The 23553-nt window shown below is 37.3% G+C and overlaps 1 protein-coding gene across 1 annotated transcript in view; it reads right to left on the reverse strand.

Annotated features, from left to right (window-relative positions):
- Window positions 1–7185: 7185 nt before the first annotated feature.
- Window positions 7186–23553, reverse strand: part of KIF11 (kinesin family member 11) — a 44178-nt gene continuing 27810 nt past the window's right edge. Inside the window, exons 16-22 of the mRNA XM_060642022.3 lie at window positions 23144–23302; window positions 20625–20731; window positions 16327–16606; window positions 12674–12896; window positions 11703–11854; window positions 10531–10647; window positions 7186–8607 (exon numbers count right to left, since the gene is read on the reverse strand). Coding sequence (XP_060498005.3) covers window positions 8476–8607; window positions 10531–10647; window positions 11703–11854; window positions 12674–12896; window positions 16327–16606; window positions 20625–20731; window positions 23144–23302 — 1170 coding nt within the window. The 3' untranslated portion in view covers window positions 7186–8475. The remainder of the gene's footprint in view (window positions 8608–10530; window positions 10648–11702; window positions 11855–12673; window positions 12897–16326; window positions 16607–20624; window positions 20732–23143; window positions 23303–23553) is intronic.

Consider the following 23553-nt stretch of genomic DNA (forward strand, 5'->3'; position numbering starts at 1 on the left):
AAAGACAGGACTTCCTAAGGAGAGACAGGGATGAGCAGTAGCTGACCTGTGGTAAAGCCTGTGAGGAGGAGACACCAGATACCATGTAAACATGTAAGAAGAAGTCAGCTAAAAGTTTAAACAAGTTGCCAAAGGCTTAATATGAGCCAACAAGAAAGTATAGAATCTCTAGGAAGTGCAGACACAGTGAGAATTTGCACCCACTAGCCGGGTCTTCACAGACTTTACCAGGTGCTCAAGAGAGTCTGGAGGCTGGGCAGAAGACCAGAGACAGCCTACATCCATGATGCAGGCCCTGGGAAGGGAGGAGCCTTCACTACACGAGAGGCATGGAGCCCAGACCCTTCTTCCTTATAGACAAAAGCCACAGGGAGAAGGGCAGCACCATCCTGGCTCCTAGGGAACAGGTAAAGACCACTGTGATTGAGATAAAGGTGAAAACAAACACAAACAGAAAACATCCACTCCTAGGGGTGGGGCACGACACTCTTCCCTGCAAAGAAAGGGCCAAAGATATGGTCAGAGTTTGGTGACCCCAGGGAGGGACGGGATCACTGAGAAAGCCCAACTCCCCTAAGACATGGGACACAGGGCCTGCTTAGAAGTAAGGCTGGACCTGCCCAACAGAAAACCCTCCTCAACCTCCACCCCAGCCAACAAACCCCAGGAATCAAGGCATAGCATCCTTCCCAAGGCAGAAGGGCAAAAATGTGCTTAGAGACTCTTCCATGGCTCAGGCACACAGGGAAGGCTGAAAGTGGAGAATAGAGCAGAAATATTGAGAAAAGCCCTCCAGCAACTTAGCTCTCTGCCCTCCCCCCATTACAAGTACTGAAAGCCAAAATTCTAGAGAAAATTTTGAAGGCATCCAGAGAAAGAAGACATTAAATGCAGAAAAGCAAAAATAGGAATTACCTACCAGCCCTCTTGTTAGAAACTGCAACCAGAAGACAAAAGAGTGACATCTTTAAAGCGCTGAAAGAAAATAACTATCAACCCAGAAATCTATACCCAATGAAATATCTTTCAAAAATGACAGAACAGAGAATTATTTAGAAACCAAAACCTGACAGAATTCATCACCAGCAGTCCTGTACTATAAGAAATGTTCAAGGAATTTCTTTAAGCAAGAGAAATATATATGGCATTGTAAACAAATGAATGGATTTACAAAAACAAGTGATCTCTGGAAATGGCTAAAATGAAAATAAATAGGAAGACATTCTTTCTCTTATTTTTTATCTAAAAGATAAATGACACTCATTTAAAAAAATATAGTAGTAATGCGTTGTAGTTCTATTGCAAATATAAAAATAAAATGGAAACAACCAGAAAAGATGAGAAATAATTAAAAGTATGCTGTTGTTTGGTTCTTAAACTATACTTGCATCAGTATAATGTTTTTGAAAGTAAACTGATTAATTCAAGATGTATATTGCAAACCTTTGGACAACAACTAAACAGAAGTTTAATGGCAATAAAATAGATTCATAACAACATTTAATTAATTCTAAAAGAGGCAGAAAAAGAGGAAAAAGGGACAAAGAACAGAGGAAACAAACAAAACAACCAGCAAGATTATATATTTAAGACCAATAATAAAATTAAATGTAAGCATTCTAAATAAGCTAATTAAAAGACAGATTGCCAAGGGCATCTGCATGGCTCAGTTGGTGGAGTATCCGACTCTTGATTTAGGTTCAGGTCATGATCCCAGGGTAATGGATGTGAGCCCCACATCAGGCTCCCCACTTTCTTAAGGTGGAAGATCACTAACTCAGACAGGAGCAATGTTAACTATGGTTGCTGCTTATTTTCAACAAATGCCCCCAGGAAAAAGGCTATATTCACTGAGCAAGGTCAGAGTCAGGTCAAATAAAGACAAGTCCTGTGAAGGGGGGGGGGGGGGGTCTCCAGAGAATTGCCAGATAGGTCAAATAATGACAGTTATTTGAGAATGGTGTTTTCAGAAAGCTCCAAACCTATTCTATGCCAGTCAGTGGCTACTAGGCTACTGGTTTTCACTATGATCGTGGGACTGTTGGTTTTCAAGGCTAATAAGAAGCTGGGGAGAGTGATGAGAATAGGTCAAGTTAAAGTCCCACAAAGCTCATCATTCTAACCAAAATATAGCCTTTAAAAAAATAAAAAATAAATGCTCCTTGGATTATTCCAAGCCTTTGGTTTATTACAAGAATTCTAAAAAATTTTTCTCTTGACAAATTTTCTCAGTGTCTCCTTGCTTTTATGGAGGACTGTTTTCAGAGGACCTTACTCTACCATTCCCACTGACTTTACTTTATTCATTACTTTGAAGCTGTCATTCCATTGTCTGCTTCCTTTCTTTCTACTGCAAAGTCAGCTGTCAGCCTAATTGTTTTTCCTAGTAATGTCTTTTTTTTTTCTAGTTACTTACAAGACTGTTTCTTTATTGTTGGCTTTTAGCTGTTTGACTATGGTGTACCTAGGTGTGACTTTATATTCACCCTGCTTGAGATTTACAGAGCCTGAGTCATTCTCTCTTCTTCCTTTGGAGGCTCTAATTACATGTATGTTAGATCTTTTCACCATACCGTTTCTTTTGTTTCTGTGCTTTTGTCTCGTTATGTCTAGTGTAGCTATTTTCTTCTAACCCATCATCCACTTTTAAAAACTCCCTTTAGGGGCACCTGTGTGGCTCAGTTGGTTAAGCATCTGACTCTTGGTTTCAGCTCAGGTCATGATCTCACGGTTCATGAGTTCAAGCCCCGCACTGAGCTTCTAACTGGCAATGCAGAGCCTGCTTGGGATTCTTTCTGTCTCTCCTCTCTCTGCCCCTCCCTTCCTCACTCATGCACATGTGCTCTCACTCTCTCTCTCTCTCTCTCTCTCTCTCTCTCTCTCTCAAAATAAACTTAAAAAAAATCACAGAGGCACCTGGGTGGCTTATTCAGTTAAGCTTCCGACTTTGGCTCAGGTCATGATTCCGTGGTTCACAAGTTCAAGCCCTGCATTGGGCTCTGTGCTGACAGCTGAGCCTGGAACCTGCTTCAGGTTCTGTGTCTTCCTCTGTCTCTGCCCCTCCCCCACTCATGTTCTGTCTCTCCCTCAAAAATAAACATTAAAAAAATTAAAACAAATTCAGCAGTCAAAAAGAATGAAATCTTGCCATTTGCAACTATGTGGATGGAACTGGAGGGTATTATGTTAAGCGAAATTAGTCAGCAAAAGACAAATATCATGACTTCGCTCATATGAGGACTTTTAAGATACAAAACAGATGAGCATAGGGAAGGGAAGCAAAAATAATATAAAAACAGGGAGGGGGACAAAACATAAAAGACTCTTAAATATAGAGAACAGAGAGTTGCTGGAGGGCTTGTGGGAGGAGGGATAGTCTAAATGGGTAAGGGGCATTAAGGAATCTACTCCGGAAACCATTGTTGCACCATATGCTAACTAACTTGTATGTAAATTAAATAAGGGGCACCTTGGTGGCTTAGTCGGTTGAGCATCTGACTTCAGCTCAGGTAATGATCTCACAGTCTGTGAGTTTGAGCCCCACGTCGGGCTGTGTGCTGACAGCTCGGAGCCTGGAGCCTGCTTCAGATTCTGTGTCTCCCTCTCTCTCTGCCCCTCCCCTGCTCATGCTCTCTCTCTCTCTCAAAAATAAATGAAAACATTAAAAAAAATAAATTAAAAAAAATTAAAAAAAAACAATAAATAAAATTACTTTAAAAAAGTACGTATTGTATAACAAAAAAAATTAAAACAAAATTAAAATAGATTGTAACATTTAAGAACTTTTTTTCCCATCTGCTAATTAATTCTACCTACAATATTAATGCCACTATGATTCAATTACCTCTTCTATTTTGAATGGATTTTTAGGCCAAAATCACATACAATGAATCATTTTAAGACTTACTGTTCTCATTTCTCAATACATACAAATATTGAATAATTATATTGAACTATTATATGCCAATTATGTCTCATGAAAAAATGAAAATTTTTAAATAAAGTACATAACTCAGTAGCATTTAATATGTTCACAATATTACACAACCATCACATCTATCTAGTTCCAGTATATTTCCAATATCCCAAAAGAAATCTACATACTTATTAGTCACTCCCATTTCCCCTCTCAATCAGCCTTGGCAATCACCAGTATGTTTCTATGAACTTACCTGTTCTGCATATTTTGTAGAAAAGGAATCATAATCACACAATATATGAACTTCTGCATCTGACTTCTTTCACTATATTTTCAAGGTTTATTCACACAGTATCATGTACCAGTATTTCATTCATTTCCATGGCCAAGTAGTAATCCATTGTATGTATATACCACATTTTGTTTATCCGTTCATATGTTGATGGACACATAGGTTGTTTATAACATTTGACTATTGTGATAGTGGTGATATGAACATATATGTACAAGTATTTTAAGTGGATGATTTTTTTATTTTCTCTTGGATAGGTACCTAGAAAGGGAATTATGGGTCATACAGTAATTTTATGTTTAACTTTTTTAGATACCATCATTTTTCTACAATGACTGAACCATTTTACATTCCCACAAGCAATATATGAAGGTTCCCATTGAACATCTTCACCAATACTTGTTATTTTTTGTTTTTACTATAGCTATCCTTTTGGATGTAAACTGGTATCTTTCTGTGGTTTTGATTTGCATTTCCTTGAAGATGACATACACTTTGATACTTTCAAGATTCTGTATTCAGCTTTGGATAGTTTGAATATATAATGTCTCTCATTGTGAATCTCTTTGAGTTTCTCCTGTTTGAATTTGTTAAGCTTCCTGGATGTACAGATTCAAGTGTTGCAACGAATTTGGGAAGTTTTCAGGCATTATTGCAAGTATTTCTGCCCATTCCCCTCCTCTCCTTCTGGTACTCCCTTTTTGCAAATGTTGGTATGATTCATTGCACTCCACAGGTCTCTTAAGCTTTATTTAGTTTTTCCTTCATTCTTTTTTCTTTCTGCATTTTGGATTAGACAAATTTCAATTAACCTGGGTTCAAGTTCACTGGTTCATCCTACTGCCTCCTCACATCTGCTATTGGAATCCTCCAGTGTTTTGTGTATGTGTATTTTCATTCCAGTTTTAATACTTTTCTGCTCAAAACTTGTGTGGCTCTTTTTTTTTTTAGTTTCTTTACTAATATTCTGTATTTGTTGAGACATTGTCCTCCTGAATTCCTTTAGCTCTATGAGTGTATTGAGACAGTTCATTTAAAGTCCAATGTTTGTGTTTCATAAGGGATGGTCTGTATTCTTCTGTAAATGGGCCATACTTTGTTCCTTTGCATACTTCTTAGCTTTCTGTTAAAAATTTTTTGGTATTATAATGTGGTTCTCTGGAAATGGGAGTCTTCTTGCCTCAGGGTTTTTGTTTGTTGTTGTTTTGTTTGTTTGTTTTGTTGTTGTTACAGCTGTGGCTGTAACCGTTTGTTACTTACCTAAACTATTCTCGAGTATCGATTCTTTGACTTCTGTAGTCTCCGAGGTCTCTTTTTGCTTGCATAGTAAGCTGACAGATTTCCTTGAATACCAGTAACCAAGAAATAAATAAAACAAGAAGTAAAAAAAAAAAAATTAAGGAAAAGAAAAAAAATCCTTCGAGCCTTTACAGATTGACTGTGTTGGAACACACCTTCAGTGCTTAGCCAGGCCATTTAAAATCTGCCTTAGTTTTCACTATCTGCTTGTGCTGAGCCTGGAGATCAGCCAGCAGTGAAAGCTTAGGGTCTTCTCTAAGCATGTAAGTTGGCCTGGACATGAGTGGCTTTCTCAACTCCCCAGTATACATAGTCTTTGAAGGCCTAATTTCCCTAAGAAACTCTCTCCTTTTTTTCCCTCTCAGGCTTTACGTGCTCTGTTATTTACCTCAGCTGTCATTTTTTGCCCCAGGTAGCAGCAGGGCATTCATTGGCCTTATATTTTTGAGAAATGCCTGCCACTTTTCCACCCTGAGTTGTGAATTAGATGAAACAAAGGCAAGTGCCTTGCTTCAGTCCTCCAGATTGCCCCAGGCAGAACAATTTTTTGAGAACAAGAGGTCCTTTACTCCTTCAGGACCAGTGAACGGGGTCCCCACTCGGAGAATGTGTGTTTGCCGTCTGTCTTCACCAGGGAGCCTGGGAAGGGGAATGGAGCAAGAGCAGGTAAAATAACAAAGATTTCCTAGTTTTTTGCCTTTTCTTGATTCAGCATTTGCTTTGTTGCTATAAACCTAGTTCTGACAAAGTTGTTTCTGAATGGTTTTGCCTCAGGAGGAATGAGTCCTTGAAGCTCCTGATTCTGTTTTTGCTGATAGGTTTTTTTTTTTTTTGAGTGCTTGATATTGTATATGAAAACCTGTAAAGCTGATTTAAGGCTTGGGATGTTAAAATTCTCTGGTGATCTGGGCGCACTTGGCTAGCTCAGTCAGTGGAGCACGTTACTCTTGATCTCAGGGGTTGTGAGTTAGAGCCCTACGTTGGGTGTGGAGCCTACTTACAGTAAAAAAAAAAAAAAAATTAATTTTTAAAAAAATTTTTTAAGTTGAGTCATACATTGGGTGGCTCAGTTGGTTAAGCATCCAACTTCAGTTCAGGTCATGATCTCACAGTTCTTGGTTTCAAGCCCCACGTCGGGCTCTGTGCTGACACCTCAGAGCCTGGAGCCTGCTTCAGATTCTGTCTCTGTCTCTTTGCCCCTCCCCTACTTGCACTCTAATGTAAAATAAAACATAAAAAAATTCTCTAGTGATTTATTTTTGCTTGTCAGTTGCATTAGCATTCCTAGGTAACTTTAAAATGTCAGAGAACGGATGACTTAAAGCTGGACTTCAGGCCCTGTGAGGGCCACTCTGTTTCTCATTAATCCCTTAGAGTACAACTGAAAGCCTGGAATGTTTACCAAGGCCCTTCTTCCTTGGTGGTGCCTGTGTGGAAGTGTATTTTAGGAATTTTAGAACTTGCTGAACTCTGTAAATATAATACATATTAGCTACACTCTATTTTCAAAGTTCTCTGGGTTATAGGCAAGAAATTAAGTGTGGAAAAGACTCAGCACAAATTGGAGCCAACAATTTGTTTGTCAAGTAGAAATGAATGCCTTCTTCATCTTATCGTCAATGGAAGGAGTGAGGTGAAAGAAATAAGTAAGGAAATAAATAATAGGGCAAACAAGTTAATGTAGAAACCAAATTTATTGATGGATTTACTGAGGGCAGATTATTTTCTTAGATATTATCCATAGGTTATGTTGACATCTGATTTTGCAGAGAAATTGTATCATTATTTTTATTAAGATAATTAACACTTCTGAAGGTAAATTTAGTTCCTTGAAGTAGCACGTTTTCTAATCTCTAATAGGGCTTGGCTTTACTTAGCTATCACAATCAAATCTCTCTAAAGTTATGCACTTAAGTTGATGTGGTCACCAAATGTTTTCTTTGTGTATATTCCTTCTTCTAGTGTGCTGATTCTTCATGCTGAAAAATGTCCACTTCCAGAAATTTGGCTGCTAGATCAAAACTGTCAGGACCCATCTAAGGGTTAAGATTTCAGTAAAGAAAAATATACATATACATATTTTATTATATACAAAGAACAGTTTCAGATGAAGGTAAACAAGAGGATAGAAATTATCATCATAATTAATAGCTTCAAAAAGCCCTTTTAAATCACTGGGACCTCTGCCCAAGATACAGGCCACATAGCCATTAGTCAGAGCTCTTGGTAGTTCTCCCATAAAAGTAATCTATATTCTGGAGAAGCTGGCTTCTTACAAACTCTGTGGGGGCTAATGTGTTAAGGCCTCATAAAGAAAGGAGTGCTTCTTCATCTAGGGGGAAACAGACTAAAAATATTGAAGGAAGGAATGCTTCTAGGGTTATGTTCATTGTTGATAGTAACTTTAGGCAGAGCCACAGAAAAGTGTTAAAGACTTCTAGATAAAATTCAGGCTATCTCATAATAAGAATAGATACCATTTTGTAGCTCTACAGATGGTTTGGTCGCAAATGAAAAAGGAGAAAATGAGCTGAGAATGCAGACTGGAAAAGTCTAGGGAAGGAAGCAAGCAGATACAGACATAATTCCATCGTATCAAGAAAAGAACGGAGATGGTCCTTCCCAAGACCAAGTTGGCGGTATTCACCTACATAAATTCAAGCCTAGAAGAACACTGCAACTTTTATATATGTGCTGCCTAGTGATATACCAGAAAGGGCTATTTTATATCAAAAGCTAAAAATACACATTTACTGAATGCAAGTCTCAAATAAAACCCAACTTAATGTACAGTGAACTACAAGAATGACAGAAAAATGGGCAGACATATTAAAGTCAACTAAATTTACAGTATTGCCTTGATATTTTCCATTCGTTTTTCATCTATACATAAGGCTCAAGTTCTGGAGTTATAGGTTTTATTTTTCATTTTTCTTCAAAATAAAATGACCAATCCTCAAGTTAACTAAAGATTTATCTGGGCTCGTAGAGGTAATCTGCTCCTTGTAACAGAATGCTCTGTAGTTTCTTCCACTTTAGACCTCTCCACTGAATTAATGCCCCTGTTTTCTTTGTCTTTTCCATGTGATTTTTTATGCTGTGAATATTAAGGGAAGAAATTAAGTCAATAAAGTAACATTTTACTTTACATATTACAGATATGTTATTACATAACATAATACATATCAGTTACACTCTATTTTCAAAGTTCTCTGGGTTATAGGCAAGAAATTAAGTGTGGAAAAGACTCAGCACAAATTGGAGCGAACAATTTGTTTGTCAAGTAGAAGCGAATGCCTTCTTCATCTTACCATCAATGGAAGGAGTGAGGTGAAAGAAATACTAATTTTCTGCATGATTTTCCAAGACAAAATTATAGATTTTACTATAGGGCAGTGGTTCTCATCGGGGAGCAATTTTACTCCCCAGAGTACATTTAGTAATATCTGGAGACATTTCTGGTTGTTAAAATTGTAAGGTGCTACTGGCTTCCAGTGCGGAGAAGCCAGGGATGCTGTGAAACGTCCTGTAATAACAAGACAGTCCACCACGACAAAAGGATTATCCAGCTCGAAATGTCAACAGAGCTGCTATTGATAAATCCTGCTCTAGGAAAATGAAGATTTGATATCATGCAACAACAGGCAATTCTATTTTAAGCAGAGAATCTGATATATGGCTACCTTGAGGTGTTTTTTTAAGCTGTATTTTACCTTTTCTTTTAAACATTTCATATTTCTCACTTGGGAATTGTATTTCATTGGAATTCTCATACTTGCCCATAGAGAGCTTTAAGAGACCAATGACATCCATTGCAGACCCAGTCATCTATGCTGAGACAAATCATACATCAACTTTAGAATTTCAAACCCAGAAAATTTCCCCACATGAGACTGCTATCAGGGAAAACATAATTTTCAGACTTCAGCTGAAGGTCTAAAATCCAACCCCAAATCTTTTCTGGTACTGTAGGGACTTCCCTGCCACAGCTGAACCACTGAGCCTCGCCTTCAAAATATCATGAACGGTAGTAATGAAAGGATTTCCAACCAGAGATTAAGTAGTCACTAAGGTTCTCTTTTCTTAAGTTTCCTTCTTTCCTTAACTTTATAAGACAGAAGAGAGGGCTGAAAAGGGGAAAGAAATATATTTAGAGTTCTCTAACAGTAAAGCAAAAGGTAGGAAGGATTTGGGGATAAAATTACCTTGAGGCAGACATAGAGGAACTGAACAGAATCTAAGCTAGAAGTTTTAACCAGCTTACATGGGGGATGGAGAATTTTTAGACCTTGGTGGGAAGACCCCTGCAAGTCTATTAGATACAAGCACATGCATTTATCACAAGCAGCATTTCAACTGTAAAATTTAGACATCAATGTCTTATGTGGGAAAATCCCTCCTTTACAGACTGCGTCTAGGCTCATGTCTTCAAAACAAAGGGAAAAGTACTGGGCAGTTTATAGTGCCATGCTCCCAACAGTGTTGAAAAGGGGTCAGGAAAGGTTACAGGACTTAAGTGAGCAAGATCAAGGCAGGTGAGGGGCTCAGAAAACATGGGGGAATCCTTAACAAGAGAAAAGCCTCAGGTAGGAGAACTAAAATAACGTGAGAGGCCTTCAGTCTCTCAGTCTCTTAAACCTCTTGGCCTTCAGAGTCTGAGTATGGGCAGAGATAGGCTCCAGGACGTCCATGTCAAAGGTGGAGGGAAGAGAGAAATGACTGCTCTTCATATCCATCTGAGTATGTAGGAAGTGGAAAGGGGATAAATACAATAGCTAAAGAGTACTATCTGGGGATGGAATGAAGTCAAACTTTGCCTCCATTTATCCCATAGAAAACCCCTGACCAATTATCAGATTTGTGTAAATAATTTAAATCAGAAAAGTTAACAAGCTATCCCAAAGGAATGACAAAATATTTTCCCGTTTCACCCACCAAGAGTAGCACTTTCCTTCACACTGTACAGCCACTGACTTACATCAGATGTGGAAGGATTATCTGACAGGATATAATCAGGTACCTGGAAAAATGGAATCCCACCACTTGATGAACAATCCACGCTAGCATCTATAGATGGCTCTTGACTTGGAGGTTCTTCTATTGAGTGCCCTAGAACTGACTTTTCTTCATCCAAGTCCTAAAATAAGAAGGTAGACTAGTGATTAAGTCCAAGGACTTAAAAATCTTCACAAAAGTAAATGCAGTTTTCTTCTTTGAAAATAACGCAACATCCATTGCATAAAAATTAAACCTCAACAAAATTCGTAGAAAGTCTAAAAAATAATGAAAATAATCCCAAATGTTTTCTCACAGAGAAGTACTTATAATAGTGTTAAAAGTAGTAATCTCAGAATAATGGGATTACAGTTTAATTTTTAGTTTATATGTTACTTTATGACTTCCCAACTTGTCTATAATTACTATAGTTAAGGGGTGCCTAGGTGGCTCAGTGGGTTAAGCGTCCAACTCTTTTTTTTTTTTTAAGCTATTTATTTATTTGAGAGAGACTGTACAAGTAGGGGAAGGCAGAGACGGGGGGGGAAAGAGAGAGAGAATCTCAAGCAGGCTCTGCACCCTCAGCACAGAGCCCGATGCAGGGCTCCAACCCATGGGCCCTGAGATCATTACCTCAGCTGACACCAAGAATCAGATGCTTAACCAACTTGAGCCACCCAGGCACCCCTTGAGCACGGAGCCTGCTTAAGATTCTCTCTCTCCTTCTCCCTCTGCCCCTCCCCTGCTCACTCACGAGCATGCTCTCTCTCTCAAAAAAAATTAGTAACAATAATTACTAGAGTTAAGAGCACAGATTGTGGAGCTCTTGTAGGTTCTAATTCCAACTCCACACTGACGTAGGACAAGATACTTCTTAAGTTTCCTCACCTATAAAATGTGGATAGTACTAGCATCTACTTCAAAGGACTACTTAGAGAATTAACTGAGTATATATATTTAGGTAAAGTGCTTAGAACAGGCTGTCACATAATAAGCACAAATATCGGTTGTTATTATTATTATAACTTTAATAATTTTAAAATGCCCAGATTAAAAGAAACAGACTGAAGGGTCAGACGACTACCATTAATGAGACAGGGTAGGATTTAAGGGCAAAGAATAAAATTCTTCACATGAAGTTGATAACAAAAGGAGTTTATGCGAGAGATCTAATATTAGGAATGCTTTAAATTTTACCTGACTGATCTCTTCCTTGTTGTTTTCTGAACAGTTTAGCATCATTAACAGCTCAGGTTGCTTCCTTTTCAACTGATCAAGGAGCTGTTCACGTGGTTCAGTTCTCACCAGGGTTGATGGGTATAAGTAATTTTTCCTCTGTGGTGTCGTACCTTTAGCAGATTATATAAACGGGAAAAGAACTGAAGTGTGGGATTTGAAGAAGATTTTTTTAATGCTAAAATGTATACTTCCAAATGAGTCTTATCTTCCAAAGATATAGCCACTACCCTACACGGGATGGCCGCGTGGGTGTGTGTGTTTATATGTATGTATACATGTATATAATACTCCAAAGTATGTTATGTATATAGCTTTGAAGTATAATTTCATACCATGAAACCTACTCAATGATTAATAAATTGACAGGGTCCACAACCCTCAATGCAATGCAAATAATGACTCAATTCTCATACTATTAAATAGTCTGTTATACTTTCTTCCCTAAATCATGATAGCCTACACTGATCTTTGCCATCTGACCTCTCAAAATGGTGATTCCTAAATGCCAAAAGTCCATGACAAAATAAGAGGTACACATAAGAAAATGCACAATGTGGTATGGTTTTTCCACTAAACTAAATTTATTTAATTACATTCCTCAATTTTTGGTATTAAAATGCCCTGATACAAAACAGTGCTAGATAGATGGTTGCTGGTTTTCATTTGCTTTTAAAATGTCTTCTCTTAACAAAGCCAGTTCCCTAAATGTTTGTAAAATTTTATTGAATTGGGATGCCCAAATTTCTACAAGTACATGTCACTTGTATCGTGACACCTAATCTTGATTAAAGCTATTTTAGGGTCCCAATTTTTCCATTTGAGTTGCCTATCAGGCAACAGCAGGACCTGCTTCTTATGAACATCTGGCACAGTACAAGGTTGACTTCAACTTTAAAAATTTGAACCATTCTATTTCCCTTTGAAATTACCTGTTGGGATATCCAATTTCAGATCCTGTTGTAGAAAGCAATTAAGCTTAGTCAAACCAATTTTTATGGTTTCATTAAATTCTAGACTTTGTGCCATTAATTTTTCTTCATCAGTAGTTATCTGATCAAAAAACATATTACGCTGGTTCTCATTAGCTGCTTTATGTTCATTTAATTTTTCAGTAATCTCTGAACTTGAAGCCTCACAACCTTGGTTTACAACCTGTAAATGATGCAAATGAGCTTTCATTATTAAAATCGAAGTTGTCAAATATTTTATTCAATATATTATTTCCTCTTACTTTGAAACTTTCCACAGTAAAGTTTTAAAAACACATGAAAAAGTAGAGAAAATAGTATAATTAACCCCCTTGTATTGACTACCCAATCTCAGTGTTTATCCATACATGGGGTATAGCTCAAACAAGATTAACCACTTCCTCTTCATCTTCCCATAGAATTATTCTAAAGCAAATCCTGTATGATTTCATTCATTTACTTCAGCATACATCTCTAAGAGTTCAGAGTTTTTTTAAGACCACTCTCATATCTAAAAAATTTAACATTGATTTCTTTATATCAAATGTCTAGTCAGCGTGCAAATTTCACAAATTGTCTGAAACGATTTTCACAATTCATTTGTTTGAATCAGAATTTATCATTAGATTTGGTTGATATGCCTTTAAGTAGGTGATATATAATTTATCACCCAAACTGAGATGCTCTTCAGAGTGAAAAGGGCTACTCTTAGTTATAATTACGTCCAAACAACTGATGTCAACAAGGACTATTCCAGGCAAACTAGGACTTAAGATCCTTTAGTCTTAATTCTCTTTTGATATAGGAGATCTTTCTTCATACTTTTCCCTTTGAAAAGTTTTTCTTCTTCAAAAAACTAGGTCTTTGCTCTGCTATCTCAAATTCTGGATCTGGTCAATTGCCATCTCTACACTGTATTTTCATATGTTTATCTATACTCTGTATTTTCTACAAAGTAGTGAGATCCAAAGGTTTGATGTAAATCAGGTTTAATTGTTTGGCAAGAATATTTTGTTGGTGATGCTGAAAGCACATAATGCCTAGTTGTGTCTCTCATGTGAAGATTAATCAGTTGAGGTACCTGGCTGGCTTAGGTAGTAGAGCATGTGGCTCTTGATCTCGAGGTCATGAATTCAAGCCCCACAGTGGGAGTAGAGTTAACTTAAAAAAAATAAATTCTAGGGGCACCTGGGTGGCTCAGTCGGTTAAGTGTCTGACTTCGGCTCAGGTCATGATCTCGCAGTTTGTGAGTTCGAGCCCTGTGTCGAGCTCTGTGCTGACAGCTCGGAGCCTGGAGCCTGCTTCGGATTCTGTGTCTCCTTCTCTCTCTGCCCCTCCCCCACTTGTGTTCTGTCTCTATCAAAAATAAGTAAATGTAAAAAAAAATATTTGGGGGGGGGGCGCCTGGGTGGCTCAGTCGGTTAGCGTCTGACTTTGGCTCAGGTCATGATCTCGTGGTTTGCGAGTTCAAGCCCCGCGTCGGACTATGTGCTGACAGCTCAGAGCCTAGAGCCTGCTTCAGATTCTGTGTCTCCCTCTCTCTCTGCCCCTCCCCTGCTCATGCTCTGTCTCTCTCTGTCTCAAAAATAAATAAAATATTAAAAATAAATAAATAAAAATAAAAAAATTTTTTAATAAAATAAAATAAAAAAATAAATTCTAAGAAAAGATTAACCGAGGGGCGCCTTGATGGCTCAGCTGGCTAAGCATCCGACTTTGGCTCAGGTCAAGATCTCATGGTTCGTGGGTTTGAGTCCTGCACTGGGCTCTGTGCTGACAGCTTGGAGTCTGGGGCCTGCTTCAGATTCTGTGTCTCCCTCTCTTTCTGCCCCTCCCCTACTTGTTCGTTCTCTCTCTCTCTCTCTCTCTCAAAAATAAATAAATAAACATAAAAAGAAAGATTAATTGGTTAAAAAAAAAGATTTATCCGTGAGTTTGAATGTGGTCACCCTATTAATTATAAAGTTCTCCTGGGGCTCCTGGGTGGCTCAGTCGGTTAAGCGTCTGACTTCGGCTCAGGTCATGATCTCGCAGTTTGTGGGTTCAAGCTCTGCATCAGGCTCCGTGCTGACAGCTCAGAGCCTGGAGCCTGCTTTGGATTCTGTCTCTCCCTCACCCTCTGCCTCTTCCTGACTCGTGCTCTGTCTCTCTCTCTCTCAAAAATAAACATTAAAAAAATAAAGTTCTCCTCTCCATCAGTTTGCATCAAAAGGTATAAGCAGTCATTAATGTCCACAAGGGTTATCTCACTAGAATTACAAAATGGTGATTTTCCAATTCTGTCATTTCTTCTGCATTTTATTAGCTGGGATTCTTCTATGAAACCCTTTTCTTCATCCACTACCCTGCTAAACCAAGATAGAATTCTTTTCGGAAAGAGAGATGGATGCTCAACTCTTTCCCTTTATTTACCAGTTTTCAAAATAATGCACTGCTTCCCTAGCATGATCCAAAGGAGACCCAAGAAATTTGTATGAATTCACAAGCCTTAATATATTTAATGTATTTTAATCTATTATAGCAATTATTCTTTTTGATACACAAACTGTACCATCTTTAAACAAAGAAGTGTCATCAGGTAGACTCCTATCTCTTTTTGATACAACCCCACTAATCTTGAATAGCTCTCTTACTTTCTAGTATGACAGGATCTCTAGGCTTATCTGGTATATTTCTGGTTTCAAATCTGAACTCACCTATTTCTCCATTAGCCCTGATTCCTCTTGGTAAAAATAGCTTATAAAGCTTAAAATACTTACATCCTTTTACCCAGTTTCTGAGAATATTAGTAAAATCCTTTTATGACACAGAAAGAAAAACCAAGCCACAAAGGGCTCATGTAAGTATTAGGATCAAGCAAACACACAAACCTATCAAGTATCCTTTGAACAATCAAAACAGTATCTTAAAGCAATAACAGGTTTGAATTGCATATCCAAATAGAGTGCCCTTAACTGAAGGAACCAATAAGTCAAAAACCAAGGATAGATACAAGACAGATCAGATACATGTTAAATAATTTCAAGCTCTGGGGGACATGATACTAGATCTTGTATAAGCATACCAACTATTTATGCTTAAAATTTTAATTCATTATTTTAATTTTTTTTAATGTTTTTATTTATTTTTTGAGGGGGGGGGAAGGGTAGAGAGAGGGGGCGGGGAGAGAAGATTCGAAGCCGGCTCTGTGCTGACAGCAGAGAGCCCAGTGTGGGGCTTGAACTCACAAACCGTGAGATCATGACCTGAGCCGAAGTCAGATTCTTAACTTATGAGCCACCCAGTCACCCTAACCATTCATTATTTTAAAATATCATCTGGGGGAGCCTGGGTGGCTCAGTTGGTTAAATACCCAACTCTTGGTTTCGACTCAGGTCATTATCTCACAGTTTGTGGGTTTGAGCCCCACATCGGGCTATGCACTACTGGTGCAGGGACTGTTTGGGGTTCTCTCTCTCTCTCCCTCTCTGTCCCTCCCCCGTGCACACCCTCTCTCAAAATAAACCTTAAAAAAATAAAAATATCTGTTTTCAATCCAATTCTTATCCAAGAGTATTTAATTTCCTGATTATCACTATTCTCTCCAAAGTAAGTTCCAATTACAAAGTTATTACCTCCAGTAAGTTCTGAAGTTCTTCTTTCCTTATATTTAAGCAAGATACCCACTGTTCAGAAAAAGAAAGTGTGCTTTTGTTCAGAGCCTCACATCTCTGTTCAGTCTCTTGAGATACTAGTTCCAGGCTGCTATTAAGTTTATCACAGTGTTTCACAGACTCTTCAACCAGTTTTGTACCTTCTTGGTTAAAATGTCTGAGTTCCTGTGATAAGCCATCACAATCAGCACAAAATTGTGTATTATATGAGGTTGTTTTGCTGATTATATCCTTAGATTTCCTATAGAAAAAGAGAATAACATTGTTAAAAATGGAAAATTAAGACTCAAAAGATATATAACTTACCCAAGATCACACAGTTCAAAAATGGCATATCTGAACCCAGGCAGTCTGGCTCCAGAGCCCATGTTCTTAATGAATTTTCTATATTGAAAATGGATGCTTTAGGTGGTGTCTTTTCATAGCAGATTGATGTATCTGCCATTAAGTGACCTTTGGAAATGTCTCTTTTCTCATAAAACCCTTCCCAGCTCTCCTCCAGATATAATGCTTTACTTTGTACCTCTTAGAGTGATGACTATACTAAAAATAAAATCTATCTATGTGTTTCATTCCTCCTAATAGATTACGTTATCTAAGGGCATCACCTACAGACTCTAGTCTAATCCCTAAAGTGTCCACAATCAGTCTAGCACTCTGTTCTTAAGCAGTTTTGCCTTGCCTATGACATTAAATACATCATAAAAATTATAAATGTTACCAAACAAAGTCAACGATAAGGCTTTTAATAATTAAGAAGATTATATGGGATGTGACAAACTATACACCTGGCACACACAAGTACACTGCAATATAACCTTGGTGTAAAACTAAAGTCCTGTTACAGGACTACAGAGATAAACTTTGGTGAATGAAAGTTACCCTCTATTACCACTAGGTGGTACACCATGTGAGGAAACCAAATGAGGGAGTAACTATTTTGAAAACCAAAGTTCAACTATAGGTTAAATGGAAATGATTGAAAAAGGAAACGAAATTCAAGTAAGAGGCTGGAGACCATCAACACAAATCTAGTCCTTCAAGCAATCACAACCTGGTAGGAAGATGAAATTTATTCATAAGTGACCATAATCCATGATAAATACCAAAGGCACTGAGTGGGTCTCAAACTTCAGGATACATAAACCTCACCTAGATTCCTGGGCCCTACTCCTGGCTGATTCTTTTACATGGTTCCTGGACCACACTTTAAAAAACATTTTGAATAAATATCAGGAAGACAGGAAAAATGGCTTGCATAGGCCTTAAAGAGTATATCATAGTTTCCTTCCCATTTCAATCCTACTCTAGTATTCCCTTCAGAGCTATGGAAGAAGCCAGAAGTCCTGAAGTTTAGAGACTAGGAATTAAAAGTAGGGAAACTTTCTAGATCTAGAATCTAGAAAGAAGAATTCAGAATGGGACATGATATAAGGAATAGGATCATCAACAGAACTGGAAGACACATGACAGGAGTTAGGTAGTAAAACAGGTGATAGCTAGAATTCTAGAGCAGCACTGTTCAACAGAATATAATGTGAGCCACATAAGTTAACATAATGTAGCCACATTAAAAAAGAAAATAGGGAACTGGGGAACGCCTAGGTGGCTCAGTTGGTTAAGCACCAACTCCTGATCTTAGCTGGGGTCTTGATCTCAGGGTGGTGAGTTCAAGCCCTGCACTGGGCTCCATGCTGGGTGTATAGCCTACTAAAAAAAAAAAAAAAAAAGATAAAGCAATCAGCATAACAGTGTACTGGGTGTATATAGCATATACAGAAGCAAAATATATGAAAACAATGAATATGAGATGAGGAGAAATTGGGAATGTATCCTATAAGGTCCTTTGATTACACCTGAAACAGTAAATTACATGAAGATGGATTAACATTACTTAAAAATGTGTATCATTAATCTTAGAAAAACTAATTAAAAAGGTAATTTTAAAAGTGTAAATGATAAGTCAATGGAAGAGATACAATGAAAATGTAAAAATCCTCAACTTAAATTTGGAAAGGAATAAAAGGAAACAAAGCACAAATGACGCAACAAAAAGAAACCAGCAATATGGTAGATTTTAATTCAACTATATCAATACTTCAAATGAGAATGGCCTAAACACACCAGTTAAAGGTGATACATTGTTAAATGTGATGAAAAAGCAATACCCAATTATGCGTTATCTCCAAGAAATCCACTTTAAATCTAAAGACTTAGCCCAAAAGTAAAGGGATTAGAGATACATTATATGCAAATAGTAATAAAAGGAAAGCTAAGTACTAATATGTTCCAGACAAAGTAGACTTCAGAACAAGGAAGATGACCAGGGATAAAAGGGGATATTATATAATGATAAAGTGGTCAATTCTCCAAGACATATCAACCTTAAATGTGTATGCAACTAACAACAGAACATCACATATGTGCAGCAAAAACTGATAAAACTGATGAGAAATAAACAAATCTAAAATTGTAGTCAGAGATTTCAACACCCTCTCTTAGTAATTGATAGAATAGGCAGAAACTCAGTAAGGATACGGATGACTCAAAAAATACTATCAATCAACTTGACCTAACTGACCTGTATAGAACACTTCATCCATCAAAAGCAGAACAAATTTTTCTCATATGGGTAGCACCAAATGAAGCATATCAGAGTAACACTGCAAGAACATCAAAAATAAAATTGTCATTGGAACCAGAGCTCACAAAAATGGGCCAGGACCTTCACACTAAACCTAAACAGAGTAAATGCCTGCTAAAAAAGATGGCTTAAATAGGATTCTGAATCTCCTAACATAAACCAAAAATGTTCAAGATACAATCAAAACCATTCTGGAAAATCACAACTTGAATGAGAAAAGACAACAGGTGCCAACACTGAGATATGAGATAATTCAGATGTTGGAATAATCTGTTAAGGATTTTACAGCAGCCTTACAAAAATGTTTCAATGAGCAACTAAAACTCTTTTGGAGAAAAAAAAAGAATTAAAATCTAGGCAAAGAAAAGAAGAGATTAAAAAAGAAGCAAATGAAAATTTTAAAACTGAAAACTCTAATAACTGAAATGAAACACCTCACTGAATGGGTTCAACAATAGGTTAAAGATGACAGAGGAGGGGCACCTGGGTGGCTCAGTCGGTTGGGCCTCCGACTTCAGCTCAGGTCACGATCTCGCAGTCCGTGGGTTCGAGCCCCGCGTCGGGCTCTGGGCTGATGGCTCGGGGCCTGGGGCCTGCTTCCGATTCTGTGTCTCCCTCTCTCTCTAACCCCTCCCCCGTTCATGCTCTGTGTCTCTCTGTCTCAAAAATAAATAAATGTTAAAAAAAAAATTAAAAAAAAAAAAAAAAGATGACAGAGGAACATGAAGACAGTTCATAAAATTTACTCAATCTGAACAACAAAGAAAATATCTATAGCCTCAGAGACCTATGAGACCATAATAAAAGATCTAACATGTGTGTCACCAAACTCCTAGAAGCAGAGGAGAAAGAATATGGAGCTGAAAATGTTCAAATTTCCACAATTGGTGAAAGACATAAGGGTATACAGATTTAAGAAGCTGAGAAAATCCAGACAGGATAAACTCAAAGAAATATATAATCAAACTTCCAAAGACTAAAGATAAGGAAAACTATCTTGAAAACAGCTACGAGGAAATCACAACTGTGTTGTTCTTGACAACTACAACTAGTCCTGAAGGCCAATCCCAACTGAGGGACACCGTACTAAACAAATATTCTACCCTGTTGAAAAAAGGTTATAGACAAAGACTAAGGAACTACTCAGACTAAAGGAAATATGACAATCAAATGCAATGTGTGATCCTAGATTAAATCCTGGAGCAGAAGGAAAATCTTTTTCTTTTCCTACAAAGAACATCAGTGAGACAATTGGCAGAATTTGAATTAGGTCTGTATATTAGGTAATAGGAATTACTGATACTAATTTTCTGCTTTAGAAAATTGTGTTACGGTTATATAAGAGAATGTCCTTATTTTTAGGAATACAGACTGAAGTATTTAGGGGACAGTGAGCATCATGGCTGCAAACTATGCATAGCTAGTTCAGAAAAGATCTCTCTATATACAATATCAGAGGGAGGTGGGGAAGAGAGAGAGGGAATGAGAATGAGAAAGCAAACAATAAAATGTTAGAAATGAGAAACTGGGTTGATAAGATCTGTACTGTTTGAAGCCTTCTATTCTGAAATAATTTTAGGCAGAGAAGAGATAAAGAGAATTAAAAACTGCTTACTGTTCTGTATTTTCTTGGACACTACTAAGTGGTTTCTGGATGTTTTCACACTTTTCCTCCAAGGCACAGAATCTCTCTGCCCAAAGACTGATTAGCTCGTCAAGTTCCTGTAAGAAAGGTGTGGGAGAGGAAGAGGTTGAAGTTACGACACCTGAACTTTTCTTCCATACTACATGGAAGTATTTTTCCCATAGGTGAGAATTATACAAATTCCTGACAAGAGATCTTTAATTCCATCTCTCACCCATAGAGGAAAGCAGCAGAAGTGATATTAAAAGGATACTATTAAAGGGATTTTTCAAAAAGTAAATAATCAGCAAACTTTGCTATTTTAACTATTAATTCGTAGCAAGTTACCTTCAGTGTACCTCAGAACTAAGCAAACACACCAAGATGTCACATTATGTTATGAGAAGCACTTTGACAGATATACAGTACCCAGTTGCTTCTAAACTGATAACACTACTAGAAGGGAAAAGTAATGCTGATCATCTAATGGGTCAAGCAGTCCAAAAATAGTGTTAATTACTGAAGCTGAAATATTTTACAGAATCTGGCCGGATCATATTCATAAAGTGTAATTTTACCTTTTCTCATACCTGGCATCTTTAAAAGCGAGCTCTTATAAGGCACACAACATGACAGGGACTGAAATATACAATATGAAGAAGCTACACTAAAGACCCAGAAAGAGCTGAACATGCGCCCAGCAATCTTATTCACTGTTCGGTCCATTAGTTGGCCAACATCTCTAAATAACACATCAGCTGACAGCACATACCCAATACTGATTATGAATGAAGTCTGTCAGTATTTGTATTAGTCTCAAAGTAGAGGAAAATGCAGATATATCAGAATTATCTGCATGTAAATAGGTGTTCAGAGTTTTACATAATTGTTGTTAGTGCTAACCTCAAGTTCTAGAATACCTGAGAAATAGCTCACTTAGTAAACTTAACTTCCTTAAAGCCAGAGAAGTCAAACCATTCATGCTAAAATACTTTTCGGATCATAGGTATTTTGTTTCTGTTTAAACCATTGCATATTAATTTTAAACATTTCAAAACAGCTAATATATAAAAAGCTGATGTACCTTAGAACATAAGCCTAAAAAGTTAGACAAGTTGATGCAGAGATAATGAGAAACTGCTGCAATTTCAAATTGCAAGACTGTGTTCTAGAAACACACAGAAGAGCCACTCAAAAGTGGATGCCTTTCAGGGGCACCTGGGTGGCTCAGTTGGTTAAGCAGCTGACTCTTGATTTTGGCTCAGGTCATGATCAGGTTCATGGGTTTGAGCCTGGTGTTGGGTTCTGCTCTGACAGCGTGGAGCCTGCTTGGGATTCTCTCTCCCACTCTCTCTCCATCCCTACCCACTCACGTTCTGTCAAAATAAATAAACTTAAAAAAGAAAAAAAAAAAAAGGTAGATGCCTTTCAGGTACTACAATCACCACTACCACTATCAGAGGACCTAAATACTTTACATGCTTTCAAGCCCTCGGTTTCCTCATTAGAAAACTAGGCTAATAACAGAACCTGTATCTGTACTGAATAAACACATAGTGAGTGGCTCAATAAATGTTAACTATTACTTTCACTAATTTCTGACATTAATCCTTTCTCCAAAAAGTTTCATGTTTATCAATCAGGGAAACGAATAATCTTACTTTGAAGTTGCTTTAACTCTTGCCTAAAAATCTTGGATGTGTTTCTTTTCTCCTTTTGGATGACATGGATATGAATTTCCTCTCCCTCACTTTCCAAAGAAAAGGAAACCATTACTACTCACTAAGTCATATCAATAGTTTTATTGACCAAAGAGTTCTGTCTTGTAATAACTGGCCTCATTTAATAAAACTTTCCACACTCATTACTCGGGCCTCAGGAATATCAGGAGTTGTTTTCCATGTATCTCATCTTCAGAGATTATGACTTCCTTGGTTTGGAGGTTTGCTTTTGGTTTAAAACCTCATGCACTGAAGAACAGTTTACATGGAAGAAGGTTAAGTCATGAATTATATTTATAATTAATCAATAAAAAGAACTGTATTTACAATTCAAATGTCTGACATCAATGAGACAGAATAGCAAGATACAGCACAGCATAACTTATGAAAAAGAATAACCATCCATGTTACCATAGAAAAAAACAATTTATCAGGTTTGCTACAGATACATGTTCACTGCAAATATTATAACCATTTCCTTCTAATTGTACCCCCAAATGTATGTTTCTATAGTTTCATCTTTCATCTTGGTGTGATAAAGGGATTGTCTTATTTGTTCTACTATGCTTTCGTATAGGGCTCTAAATGTAGCAAATCCTGAAATACTAACTGATCAAGAAAAGTATTCTTAATTATTTTGTATTAACTATTGTTATAAGCAAGAGCGGCTATGGTATTTTCAGATTTCTTAAATTAGTTCTACAGCATTCAGCTTACATAACAAGGATTATCAAGTTAAAGATTATAAAACTTCCTTTTTATGCTCCCCAAATCACCTAAATGAGATACCTGTGAATGGATTTTTTTTATTGTCTTCAGGTCTTCAGTTAAGTTTTCACATAGCTTCTGTGATTCAGCCAAGGATGAAATCGTATTTTCTTGTAGTTCATGTAGACTGTTACACAGCATACTGAGAAAGCCATCCATTTCCTTTTTCTGATCTTCTATCTTTGAAGGAAAAAGTTAGTTTCTTTTAGTTAAAATTTTTTTTGTTTTAGTTTGTCTTTTTTGGAACACATACGAAATAGAAAAGGTAGAAAACAGTATGCAGAGAGAAGTCTTTCCTCTCTAGCCCCTGGAACCTCAATGCCACTCTTACCTCCAAGAGATGACTGCTAAACACTTTCAGCGATATTTTATCCATATTTAGGCAGATGTGTATACATAGGCATGTATACATGAATATGCATGTCTTCTTT

Source organism: Panthera onca, chromosome D2 (assembly GCF_046562875.1).
Source record: "Panthera onca isolate mPanOnc1 chromosome D2, mPanOnc1 haplotype 2, whole genome shotgun sequence".
In the NCBI taxonomy this organism is placed as follows: domain Eukaryota; kingdom Metazoa; phylum Chordata; class Mammalia; order Carnivora; family Felidae; genus Panthera; species Panthera onca.